We start from the raw sequence: 13,828 nt of genomic DNA, 5'->3' as shown, positions 1-13,828 counted from the left end.
AGTCCTAGCACGTTGGGAGGCTGAGGCTGGTGGATCATTTGAGCTCAGGAGTTCAAGACCAGCCTGGGCAATATGGCGAGATCCCATCTCTACAAAAAAATTTAAAAATTATGGCCAGGCACAGTGGCTCATGCCTGTAATCCCAGAACTTTGGGAGGCAAAGGTGGGCCGATCACTTGAGGTGAGGAGTTCGAGACCAGCCTGGCCAACATGGTGAAACCCCATCTCTACCAAAAATACAAAAATTAGCCAGGTGTGACAGAGGGCGCCTGTAATCGCAGCTACTTGGGAGGCTAAGGGAGTAGAATTGCTTGAACCTGGGAGTTGAAGGTTACAGTGAGCCGAAATTGCACCACTGCATTCCAGCCTGGCTGACAGAGCAAGACTCCATCTCAAAAAATAAAAAATAAAAATTAGGCCGGGCGCGGTGGCTCAAGCCTGTAATCCCAGCACTTTGGGAGGCCGAGACGGGCGGATCACGAGGTCAGGAGATCGAGACCATCCTGGCTAACACGATGAAACCCCGTCTCTACTAAAAGATACAAAAAACTAGCCGGGCGTGGTGGCGGGCACCTGTAGTCCCAGCTACTCCGGAGGCTGAGGCAGGAGAATGGCGTGAACCCGGGAGGCGGAGCTTGCAGTGAGCCGAGATCCGGCCACTGCAATCCAGCCTGGGCGACAGAGCGAGACTCCGTCTCAAAAAAATAAATAAATAAAAAAAATAAAAAATAAAAAATAAAAAATAAAATAAAAATTAGCTGGGTGTGGTGGTGCTCACTTGTAGTCCCAGGTACTCAGGAGGGTGAGGGGTGAGAATGGCTAGAGCCCAGGATATCAAGGCTGCAGTGAACTGAGACTGCACCACTGCACTTCAGCCTGGCTGGCAGGGAGAGACCCTCTCTCAAGAAAAACAAAACAAAACAAAGGAAAAAAATAAATAATAGGATTTGTGCATGAGACGCCTTACCTGAAAGTCTGAGCCAAGGTCTTTTGCCAGAAGAATCTCCTTGGAGAGCCCCTGGGAGCCCAAGGGGGGCAGTGATGAGAAGGACTCCTGCTGCTCCTTGACAGAGTCCCCGAGGACTGCATCTGCCTTCCGCGTGAAGGCGTTCAGCTCCTGCTGCAGCACGCTCAGGCGCACCAGGATGGCATGGATGAGCTTGGTGTCCCTGGGGCCCTCGCTGTTGTCCGGGGCCTCGTGCAGCCGGAAGTCAGCACACTCATTGTCCAGACACAGTCGGAGGCTAGCCGAGAAGCCATTGGCATCAGCCACCAGGACATCGATGGCCTTACTGACCAGGGCGGCCTGCTCCCTCAGCCCAGGCAGCGCCTCGGCCTCCCTGGCTCTGCAGAGGCGGGCCGCATGGGACTCGTGTGTCTCGCCCAGGGGAGCGGGCACACACTGGGCAGAGTCCCCGGCCTCGGCGTCCGTCTCCAGCATGGGCCGCGTACTCTGGCAGGAGGCGAGGTCACAGCGCTGGAGGTTGGAGAGGAGCACGCGGTTCTCGTACTGCAGCTTCTTGACCTTGCCGCTGAGCTCGCCGATCTGCAGCTTGGCGGCCGCCAGCTCCTCCTGCGAAGGTTCGCTGAGCACGGAGCAACTGTCCTCCGACAGCGCCACGTCCAGCTCGTGCTCCGAGCGGAACTTGGCCAGCTCGTTCAGCAGCAGCTTGTTCTGGTCCTCAAGCTCGGCAGAAGAGCGCCGCAGCAGCTCAGCCTCCTCTTCCACGAACTGCAGGTGTCGCCGCAGCTCTGCCAAGCTCTCCCCGCACTCGCCGCCACCCAGCGCGGAGAAGGCCAGGCGTGCCTCAGGCCCCCCACAGCCACCTCCGTGATCCTTCATGTCGTCCATCTCAGCCCGCAGGCCTCGGTTCTCCACCTCCAGCTCCACGATGCGGCGGCTCAGCAGATTGGCTTCCTCCTCCACCAGCTTCAGGTGCACCTTCAGCTCGGTCTCCCGCGAGTGGGGGGCATCCGCCAGCTCCTCGGCTGACAGCGCACTGTCCAGGTCCCCATAGAGCGAACGGTACTTCAGCAGCTCCTCCTTCATGCTGTCGTTCTCCTTGGCAAGCTTAGTGAGCTTCTTGCACATGAGGGCCGACTCCTCCTTTGCAAAGTGCAGCTGGCACTTCAGGTCTGCACTGTCCTCCTGGGGCCACGGAGACAGACACAACCCAGGAAGGTTTGTGCTGGGAGGCTCAGTACCAGCCACGGCATTTTGGGGAGCACTAACTATATGCTGGGAACACAGGGGTGAATCAGACACAGCCAGACCCTCAAGGAAGTAAGGGTCCGGGGGAGATGCAGAGGGGTAGACGTTGAAATGACAGCAAGGATGGGGCACTACACATAGCCTGGGAGTCCAGGAGCAGGTGACATATTGATGAGCAACTGCTGCTACTACAGCTTCATCAGTAAAATGCGGCAGTAACATTACCTCCCTCCCAGAGCCACAGAGGGGATTAAATGAGCTAAGGATGAAAAGGGCCTGGCATTCTGACAATCCCAGACCACTAGGAGCTAACGGTATGTGGCCTTTGCTGCATATAGTAGTACTTTATCCAATTCTTCCAATGAACCCCAAGACAGGGACAGATAGGGAGTGGAGCCCAGAAACTCAAAATGACTCACCCCAATCACATGGCAGTCAAGTGGCAGAGCCAAGATTCAAGCCTCGGTCTCCAACTCTAGACCTTTGGATTTGACTGTAGTGCTGCTTGCTAAGTTCCTGGCTGGGGTGGGGAGTGAGTATCTAAGCATCTAAGAACCATGGGCTCAGGATGTGGTTTTGGGAAATAAAGTGGGCAGTGAAACTAAGAAAATGAGCAAGGGGGCCGGGCGCAGTGGCTCACAACTGTAATCCCAGCACTTTGGGAGGCCGAGGCAGGTACATTGCTTGAGGCCAGGAGTTCAAGACCAGCCTGGCCAGCATGGTGAAACCCTATCTCTACTAAAAATACAAAAATTAGCCAGGTGTGGTGGTGCACACCTGTAGTCCCAGCTACTTGGGAGGCTGAGGCATGAAAATCGCTTGAACCTGGGAGGTAGAGGTTGCAGTGAGCCAAGATTGTGCCACTGCACTGCAGCCTGGGCAAGAGAGTGAGACTCTGTCTCAAAAAAAAAAAAAGAGAAAGAAAAAAGAAAAGAAAATGAGCAAGGGGAGGACAGGGAAGAATCTGGGATCCCCAGGCCACTTAAGAGTCAGGCTCAGGTCTTCAGAATAAAACCTTCCTACGGGGGCTGCTGGGAATTACCTGCACCGAAGGCTTCTTATCGGCCTTCCCCAGGGAGCGGGTTCCTCTTTTCTTCAAGGAATGCTGAAGGGAGAATTAAAAAAAAGAAAAGTCAGGACTGAAAGCTCACAGGGTGATGCACATGCAGACAGCTGTCACAGTGCCCAGGGTCCAGGGAGGGCCCCAGTCCCCAGGCCACCCCACCCTGACAGCATTGACTGTTGAGTAAGAGGAGCCCTCCAGATCACCCAGTGAGCAGCAATGGGAGACAGGCCAGAAGCACTGGAGATGATTCTGAAAACACCTGCTCAGGGCTCCTCCCCTATAGCCCACTCCCATGTGTGGCCCAGCTGGTCTCGGCTAAGACTTGGAAAGCTGTGGTTCTGTTCTTGCTTGTCTTTCATCAAAGGATTTCCTGAGCACCTATCATGCGCCAGGTAGGTAGGTGTACAGAACACAGCAGTGAACCACGGAGGATGTTGTGGTGCTTTGCCCAGATTCCCCTTCGGAACTGAGACACTCATTCTCAGAGCTGAGACCTCAAAGCTGAGTACCCCTCCCAGCGGCAGCCATTGGTTGAGGGGAACCACCTTGTCCAAGGGCAGGTGCCATCCATGGATGGAGCCCACATCCAGGGATGGGTCCATAACCTCTTGCCTCAGCTCTACAGGGAGGGCCATCCTAGCTCCGGAGCTCCCCATGGGATCTACTGGGATCACTGGCGTAATTCAGCTTCCAGCTCTGCCTCACTCCCTGTGGTGTTGTTCCCCAAGCAACTCTTCCATAAAGCTCAGTAGGCAAATCTCCACCTCAGAGAAAATCCTGTCCTCATGAAACTGACATCTAGTGGGAACTTTAATTTAGAATGAATACTAATGGATAAAATGAAAATGAGGGCTGGATGTGGTAGCTCATGCCTGTAATCCAACACTTTGGGAGGCCAAGACAGGAGGATTGCCTGAGGCCAAGAGTTCGAGACCAGCCTGGGCAACATAGCAAGACCCTGTCTCAAAAAACAAATCCAGAAGCTAGCCAGGCATAGTGACTCATGCCTGTAATCCTAGTACTTTGGGAGGCTGAGGTGAGAGGACTGCATGCGTTGAGGAGTTTGAGACCAGCCTGGGCAACACAGCAGGACTCTGCCTCAAAAAAATAAGATGTTTAAAATCCAGAAGCAATAGAGGAAAATATAGATACATTTGATTACACAAGCAAATTCTGCATGGAAATAAAAACACCCTAAGAAAAGTAAAAATATAAATGACAAACTCTGAAAAAATATCTGTAATGTATAACACCAACAAAGGGTTGATATCCTAAATATGGAAAGAGTTTCACAAACAGAGCATTAAAAAGGTCACCAGACCTGTAGGAAAATAGGCTAGAGATATGAAAAAACAGTTCTCAGGAAAAGAAAGGCAAATGGATCATGGCACATGAAGATATCAAGGCACAAGAAGATATTCAACCCCGCTCCTCTTAGATAAATGCAAATTAAAATTACACTGAGATACCATTTCTCACCTATCAGATTGGCAAAAATCCAAATATCTGACGACATAGTCTATTGGTGAAGCTATGGAGAAACAAAAAGGTTCATAAATTGCTGGCAAGAATGCCAAATGGCACAAGCCCTACAGAGGGAATTGGAGGAAATGTTACGATAACAATTACTGAAGTTTCTCAATGTTTAAAGAAGTCATTCAATTAGATGCACGATTCCATTGAGCGCTTCCTCCCAAGAGAGGAGGGGTGATTCATGGTGGCGGTGTATGTATAAAACCATGCTTACAGGTTGTTTTGACTTTTCAAGGTGGGCTGGTATATTTCTGAAAATGACCCCAGGTGATTTGGATACATGCTTGCTCCCATCCCCGCCTCTCACACCCCATCCCTGAAAGTGACAGCCACTGATCTAATCCGAGTCCTATTTTTCTGAAACCAAGAGAGAGGGGCAGGGACTTGTCCAAGGTCTCACAGCACACCCACAGCTCACCTGGGACCAGTTCTTGACATAGCTCTTAATCAAATTCCAAAGAGTTGGTAGGAAAAAATGTGCCTTCGCTGATGAGGGCCAGAGTGTAGCTAGCACAGTGGTTCTCAACCTGGTACACATGAGAATTACTTAAAAAAAAAAAAAAAAATACTGGTGGTCTGGCGTAGGTCTAAGACATCAGTATTTTTTAAATGCTTTCAGGTGATTCTGAAACGCAGGTCGGATCCACTGTGCCAGGCAAGGAGAGCTCCAGATGGACCCTTAAGTACAGAGTATCTGAGAACCCAATCAAATCCTAGAGAGACCTTTTGAAATGCAAATGAGGCAGGAAGGCAGAGGCTGATATATCAGACGCTGGGTGCCAAGAGCCAGGAGCCAGTATTTGAGAAGTGCTGACCTGGGAGCTTTCAAAAGCTGGAAGGGAAGGGGAGGAAACAGGGCTATGGGTCAGAAAAGGAGTCCTTCCACAAGAGCCAGGAGGCAGCAGACAAGTGCAGCCAGTGGGGCCCTGGACAGGGCACACAGAAGCAGACCCTGTGCCGAGTGCAAGGTAGGGGCTCTGGGCTCAGACCATCAGGCTATGGAAGGATCTGGGCCGGCCTATTACAAGCTGAGTGGGAAGGGCTGTGGCCTCAGCTGGGAGTTGAACCCTGGGGCCCTTGCGACGCTGAGTTTATGATCCCTGGGTGAACCCCTTTCCTCTCCCTGAAATTCCATTTTCTCATTTATAACATTGGACCATGGATTAGGTGACCAGAGCCATCCCAAGGACTGCAGGCTCCCTGGAGGAAGGAAGTGAAGCGACAGAGAGGAGAACCAGGGGTCTCCACAGGTACCAAGGGGTCAGGCATCACATGTGAATGAATGAGATCACCTAAAAGCCATTCAAAGGACTGAGCGATCATGAGATTCACTGACATGGGAAAGTCTCCCAGACACTCTGTTAAGGGAAAGAAGTAACCAGCAAAACAAAACCTATAACCCAAATATGTCCATTAACTTTAGAATGGATAAAAAAAAAATGTGGTCTATCCACACAACAGAATATTTACTCAGCCATAGAAAGAAGAAAGAGGCTGGGTGAGGTGGCTCACGCCTGTAATCCTAGCACTATAGGAGGCTGAGGCGGGCGGATCACCTGATATCAGGAGTTTGAGACTAGCAACATGGAGAAACCCCGTCTCTACGAAAAATACAAAATCAGCCAGGTGTGGTGGTGCATGCCTGTAATCGCAGCTACTTGGGAGGTGGAGGTTGCAGTGAGCCGAGAGCGTGCCACTGCACTCCAGCCTGGGCAACAAGAATGAAACTCCGTTTCAAAAAAAAAAAAAAAGAGGCCGGGCGCGGTGGCTCAAGCCTGTAATCCCAGCACTTTGGGAGGCCGAGACGGGCGGATCACGAGGTCAGGAGATCAAGACCATCCGGGCTAACACCGTGAAACCCCGTCTCTACTAAAAATACAAAAAATTAGCCGGGCGTGGTGGCGGGCGCCTGTAGTCCCAGCTACTCGGGAGGCTGAGGCAGGAGAATGGCGTAAACCCGGGAGGCGGAGCTTGCAGTGAGCTGAGATCCGGCCACTGTACTTCAGCCTGGGTGACAGAGCGAGACTCCGTCTCAAAAAAAAAAAAAAAAAAAAAAAAAAAGAAAGAAAGAAATGGCTGGGTGTGGTGGCTCACGCCTGTAATTCTAGCACTTGCGGAGGCCAATGCGGGTGGATCACCTGAGGCCAGGAGTTTGAGACCAGCCTGGCCAACATTGTCAAAATGCGTCTCTACTAAAAATACAAAAAATTAGCTGGGAGTGGTGGCAGGCGCCTGTAATCCCAGTTACTAGGGAAACTGAGGCAGGAGACTTGGTTGAACCCGTGAGGCAGTGGTTGCAGTGAGCTGAGAGCACACCACTGCACTCCAGTCTGGGCAACAGAGCAAGACTCTGTCTCAAAAAAAAAAAAAAAAAAAAAGAGTTTCAAAATCTATAGAACTCTGCATTGAATGAGACTAGAGAAAGGCCTGGAAAGATACAAAGCAAACTGCTGATGCTGGGTCCGGCTGAGGAGTCAAACTGAAGGCTTTCTTCTTTAATGTACGGGTTTTATTATTTCTATTATTTTTGAATAGATAACAAAGTCACATGGTTCAACATTCAAAAAGTACATAAGGCCGGGCGCGGTGGCTCAAGCCTGTAATCCCAGCACTTTGGGAGGCCGAGACGGGCGGATCACGAGGTCAGGAGATCGAGACTATCCTGGCTAACACGGTGAAACCCCGTCTCTACTAAAAAATACAAAAAACTAGCTGGGCGAGGTGGCGGGCGCCTGTAGTCCCAGCTACTCGGGAGGCTGAGGCAGGAGAATGGCGTAAACCCAGGAGGCGGAGCTTGCAGTGAGCTGAGATCCGGCCACTGCACTCCAGCCTGGGCGGCAGAGCGAGACTCTGTCTCAAAAAAAAAAAAAAAAAAAAAAAAAAAAGTACATAAAAGAATACAGTGAACCCAGTCACCCAGTTATCCCGCCCAAGGCAACCAACGTAACCAGAGCGCTGCAGCTTGTCCTTAGAGGTATGCTAGGTATGCATCTGTGTGCTTTTCTAATGATATTTTTGCTTCACTGAGTTTGTATTACTTTTTTAGATAAAAAAAATGCATATTCTGGCCAGACGCGGTGGCTCACGCCTATAATCCCAGCACTTTGGGAGGCCGAGGCGGGTGGATCACCTGAAGTCGGGAGTTCAAGACCAGCCTAACCAACATGGAGAAACCCTGTCTCTACTAAAAATACAAAAAAAAATTAGCCAGGCATGGTGGTGCATGCCTGTAATCCCAGCCACTTGGGAGGCTGAGGCAGGAGAATCGCTTGAACCCAGGAGGCAGAGGTGGCAGTGAGCTGAGATTGCACCACTGCACTCTAGCCTGGGCAACAAGAGTGAAACTCTGTCTCAAAAACAAAAATAAAAACAAAAACAAAACAAACAAAATGCATATTCTTAGCTGGGTGTTGTGGCACGTGCCTGTAGTCCTAGCTACTCGGGAGGCTGAGGTGGAAGGATCACTTGAGTCTGGGAGGCAGAGGTTACACTGAGCTAAGATCACATCCCTGCACTCCAGCCTGGGCAATAGAGCCAGACCTTGTCTCCAAAAAAGAAAAAAAGCATATTCACATTTACATTTAAATACACATATATGTATACATAGAAAAACTTATTGGAAGTATATGCACCTCCCCATCCACACAGAAATTCCCTATGGCTTATTTGAATCTTCTAATCTTTTTCTGCTTGCTAAGTATGTACTACTACCTATTGTGGGGAAGGGAAAAGTCATTATAAAAGGTTTTTAAAATATACTTTCCCCAAGAAGTCACCGCACACCTTTCCAGCAGGCAGAGAAAAGGTGTGAATGAGCTGAGTGGCTTGAATCTCACTAGAAAGCAGGGCAGTGGGCAGAGGAGACGAGTTCCACCCTTTTCTGGTGGGACCTGACACTTCCCCCACCTTACCTAAGCCATGTGGGTTCCCATACAGCCCTGCCATTCTGGAGGGAACACAAGGCTGGCTCAGAGTGCACAAAGACCTTCCTCCCCTCTGCAGGGCAGTAGCTGGCCAGGCGGCTGGGGGGCTGCCACCCCTCAAGAAAGCCAGGGCCTGTCAGAGCCCCTTTGTGGAGCCCCCAGGGATGAAGTCAGTCTCTGCCCAAGAGGTAGATGTTCTGGCTCTGGGCCTTGAGAGGGTGGGACAGGGCAGGGTGGTGCCTGGACACCAGCAGGAATGCAGTCGCAAGGCCTGGGGAGGTGCCCAGCCCTGAGGACAAACTGTGGCCTGGCATGCAACAGGGGCTTCCCCACTCACCAGCAACTCACAAGACTGTCTTTGAGCAGCCAGGGTGGTGCCTCCAGGCATCCCTGGTCTACAGGCTTCTAGGAGAAGCCTGAGCTATGTTCTCCCTTGTCTTTCCTTCAGCCCAGGAGAGAGCTCCTGAGCACAGCTCTGGAGGGGCCTCTGCACTCAAACACCTTCCTGTGCCACTTCAGCCAAGAAACAAAGGCCAACCTTCCAAGGAACAAAATGAACCTTCTGCCAAAACAGCGAGGCAGATTTTCACCAAATCTGGAGGAGGAGATATTTGGAAAGGTCTCACTGAAAGCACCGACTGTGCTTCAGGTACAAAATTTACTCTTGATTCTTTTTTTTTTTTTTTTTTTGAGACAGGGTCTCACTCTGTCGCCCAGGCTGGAGTACTATGGCATGATCTCGGCTCACTGCAACCTCTGCCTCCCAGGTTCAAGCAATTGTCATGCCTCAGCCTCCTGACCAGCTGAGACTACAGGCGTGCACCACCACATCTGGCTACTTTTTTGTAGTTTTTGTAGGAATTGGATGTTACCATGTTGCCCAGGCTGGTCTCAAACCCCTGAACCCAAGTGATCCACCCGCCTCAACCTCCCAAAGCGTTGGGATTACAGATGTAAGCCACTGTGCCTGGCCTACTCTAGATTCTAGAAAGAAACCAGGGTTGGGGGTGCACCTCAAAGATTTAGGCTCATTCTTCCTCCAGAATGGCTGAAATGGCCACAGAGAGAGGCCATGTGACTCTTGGTTAGGGAGAGATCATTTGGGGAAGAAAACAAAGAGTGGTTTAAACATTGGCCCCAAATCAAATGTCACAAGGACAGATGGAGCCAACTGCACGTGAAGATTGGCAACGTAGCTGCTCCTTTCCCGGGCAACTGGCAGCTCTAGACAGAGAGCTCCTTGCCAGAGGCAGCAGAAATGTATTTATTCAACTAAGGCAAATGCTTCTCCAGACCCGCAGCCCTCACGGTGGTTGTGGCAGTAACGAAAATAGTAAGTCCTTAGTCTGTGTTAAGCACTTTACTTGCTTGTCTTGTTTAATTTTCACAAACACCTCTGAGAAGTAGGGATAATATTCCAATTTTATAAATAAACAAACTGGGCTGGGTACGATGGCTCATGCCTATAATCCCAGAACTTTGGAAGCTGAGGCGGGCAGATCACTTGAGTCCAGGAGTTTGAGACCAGCCTGGGCAACATAGCGAGAGATGCTATCTCTTTAAAAATTACAAAATTAGCCAGGTGTGGTGGTGTGCGCCTATAGTCCCAGCAACTTGGGATGGTGAGGCAGGAGGATCTCTTGAGCCCGGAAGTTTGAGGCTGCAACAAGCCATGATCATGCCACTACACTCTAGCCTGAGTGACACAGCAAGACTCTTGTCTCCCCCAATAATAATAATAAAATAAATAAACAAACTAAGCACTAGAGCAGTTATATCACTTCCCCAAAGGTTACAGTCACTTGCGAGTAAGTGCCAAAGCCGGAAAAAAGGTAGAACCAGGCTTTGAACTATCAGCCCCTTCCTAGCCCACCAGGTAGGAAATCTGGATGAGAAGGCTGTGCCAGGGAGGGAAGCAGTCACTGGAGTAGGCAGCCTCTTCCAGGATTCTGAAGACACCTGAGGGTCCTAGGAAAGCAAGCGTGGGGCAAGGAGTGTAGGGGCAACACCAGAAAAGTCAGTGTGAGTTTGGGAGATGTGGAGTCCTGGGTTTGAATCCCATCTTTGTCTTTCCCCAGTTGAGTCTACATCCTGTGGTTCTACTCCCTGGATCTACACAAGAGAACACACACAGAATCTCAGAAACGTGCACATGAGTGTTCCTAGCAGCATTATTCACAGTAGCCAAAACAACCCAGATAAATGGACAAATCTAATGTGGTTATATACCCACACAATGGATGATTACTCAGCCATAAAGAGGAATGAGGTCCTGCTACATTCTTCAACATGGATGGATAAACCTTGAAAACCTGATGCTAAGTAAAAGAAGCCAGTCACCAAAGACTCCATTTGGATGAAGCATCCAGAACAGGCAAATCCAGAGACACAAAGCGGACGAGTGGCTGCTGGGGGCAAGAGGGAAAGGGGGAGTGGGGAGTGACTGTTCACAGGCATAAGGTTACTTTTTGGGGTCATGGAAATGTTCTGGAATTAGATAATGGTGACACTACACAACATCATGAATATAATAAAAATCACTGAATTATACACTGTTTTGTTGTTTTTATTTTTATTATTATTTTTTCAGACAGGGTCTCGCGCTGTCACCCAGACTGGAGTACACTGGCATGATCTCGGCTCACTGAAACCTCCGTTTCCCAAGCTCAAGTAATTCTCTCACCTCAGCCTCTTGAGTAGCTGGAACCATAGGCTTGTGCCATCATGCCAGCTAATTTTTAAAATGTTTGTAGAGATGGGAGTCTTACTATATTGCCCAGGCTGGTCTCAAACTCCTGGGCTCAAGCAATCATCGTGCCTCGGCCTCCCAAAGTGCTATGCCTGGTCTGAATTGCACGCTTTTTTTTTGTTTTTTTTGAGACAGAGTCTCGCTCTGTTGCCCAGGCTGGAGTGCAATGATGGGATGTCGGCTCACTGCAACCTCCAGCTCCCGGGTTCAAGCAATTCTTCTCCTATCTCAACCTCCCAGGTAGCTGGGATTACAGGCGCCCACCACCACACCCATCTAATTTTTGTATTTTTAGTACAGATGGGGTTTCATCATGTTGGTCAGGCTGGTCTCGAACTCCTGACTTCAGGTGATCTGCCCACCTCGGCCTCCCAAAGTGCTGGGATTACAGTTGTGAGCCACCGCACCCAGCCTGAACTGAGTACTTTTAAATGGTGAATTGTATGATATGGGAATTAAATCATGATTTTAAAATTGCCAACAAACACTGGCACCTATAAAATAAGACAACCACACCATGTCCGTGGGAAGGCGGTGGGAGGGTTAAATGTGCTGGTGTGGTCAAGGCTTGTGTGGTGCCTGGCACAGAGTGAGGGCTCAGACACAGCAGCTATACCATAATAAATCACGTCAACACTCGTATTGGCTTTCTGCCTAAAACACAAGGAGGGGTGTGACACTGGAAGAGGGGTAGCTGGGCAACAGTGCCACCGCAGTCCTCTGCCGGGGCCTGCCACCTCCCTTCTCTCTAGCAGAGAGCTGTCTCCATGGCAACCACATCAGCTCAGGCCAGGGGCTCCTGTTCCCAGCCGGGTGACAGCACCGCCTCGGCAGCCTGTCAGGATGGCAACGGCAGATCGTGATGATGGGACTGAGGCTCTGGCAGAAGAATTGCTCAGGGACCCTCGTCTCCATAGAAACCATGTCAGGAAAGAGAGGGAGGAGGGAGAGGATAAACAGCAAATAATAAACATAGGCTCCCGCCTTCTGCGCACAAGCCTGAGACACCACAGGGCACGTGAGGAGAGCTAGACTAGCCTCACTGACAGCAGCCGCAGAGGGATGTGAACCAGTGTTTCTTGAGCACCTACTCTGTACTGGGCACCACAAAGAGCTCTTTACAAGTCTGACCACCTCTTTTAAAATTTCACAAATAAATTCCAAATACTTTCTTTTCTTTTTTTGAGATGGAGTCTCGCTCCGTCGCCCACACTGGAGTGCAGGGGCGCAATCTAGGCTCACTGCAAGCTCCGCCTCCTGGGTTCACACCATTCTCCTGCCTCAGCCTCCTGAGTAGCTGGGACTACAGGCGCCCGCCACCATGTCTAACTAATTTTTTCGTATTTTTAGTAGAGACGGGGTTTCACCGTGTTAGCCAGGATAGTCTTGATCTCCTGATCTCATGATCCGCCGGCGTTGGCCTCCCAAAGTGCTGGTCTTTTCTGTTCCGTTCTGTTTTCCTCCCTCTCCCTCTCCCTCTCGATGCAGGGTCTCACTCTATAGCCCAGGCCAGAGTCCAGGGGTGCCACCATAGCTCACTGAAGCCTCAACCTCTTGGGCTCAAGCAATCCTCCCACCTCAACCTCCCTAGTAGCTGGGACTACAGGCATGCACCACCATGCCTGGCTAAATTTTCTATTTTTTATAGAGATGGAGTTTTGCCATGTTGCTCAGGTTGGTCTTGAACTCCTGGTCCCAATCAATCTGCCCACCTCTGCCTCCCAGAAGGCTGGGATTACAGCATGAGCCATCATGCCCAGCTTCATTCCTTTGTAAGGTTGAAGAGCTTTCCGTTACACATGTACACTACACTATGTTCATCCATTCATCCGCTGATGAACATTTGGGTTGCTCCTATCTTCTGGCTATTGTGAGTTATGCTCCTCTGAACATGGATGTGTAAATATCTCTTTGAGTCTCTGCTTTCAATTCTTTTGGGGATATACCTAGAAGTGAGAATGCTGGATCATATGATTGTTCTGTTTAATTTTTGAGGAACTGCCATACTATCTTATTCTTCTTAATTTCTTCATAGTATTCCATGGTTACATAATCTTATTCATGATCCTAAACAACCTCATAGGCTGCGTACAGTTATCACCCTGTTTATTTATTTATTTATTTATTTGAGACGGAGTTTCGCTTTTGTCACCCAGGCTGGAGTGAGTGCAATGGCGTGATCTCGGCTCACTGCAACCACCACCTCCCGGGTTCAAGAGATTCTCCTACCTCAGCCTCCCAAGTACCTGGGATTACAGGTGCCCGCCACCACGCCCAGCTAAATTTTTTTTTTTTGTATTTTTAGTAGACACAGGATTTCGCCATGTTGGCTAGGCTGGTCTCGA

At 50.0% G+C, this 13,828-nt stretch overlaps 1 protein-coding gene across 2 annotated transcripts in view; it reads right to left on the bottom strand.

Annotated features, from left to right (window-relative positions):
- SOGA1 (suppressor of glucose, autophagy associated 1) overlaps positions 1-13,828 on the bottom strand; it is a 91,208-nt gene that overhangs the window by 40,163 nt on the left and 37,217 nt on the right. For both annotated transcript variants that reach the window (XM_025399713.1, XM_025399714.1), the window contains exons 4-5: positions 3,255-3,317; positions 968-2,149 (exon numbers count right to left, since the gene is read on the bottom strand). In XM_025399713.1, the coding sequence (XP_025255498.1) occupies positions 968-2,149; positions 3,255-3,317 (1,245 nt within the window). The remainder of the gene's footprint in view (positions 1-967; positions 2,150-3,254; positions 3,318-13,828) is intronic.

This window comes from Theropithecus gelada, chromosome 10 (genome assembly GCF_003255815.1).
Source record: "Theropithecus gelada isolate Dixy chromosome 10, Tgel_1.0, whole genome shotgun sequence".
In the NCBI taxonomy this organism is placed as follows: Eukaryota; Metazoa; Chordata; class Mammalia; order Primates; family Cercopithecidae; genus Theropithecus; species Theropithecus gelada.
The sequence above is the reverse complement of the archived record's forward strand: the minus strand, read 5'-3'. Positions and strand labels throughout refer to the sequence as shown.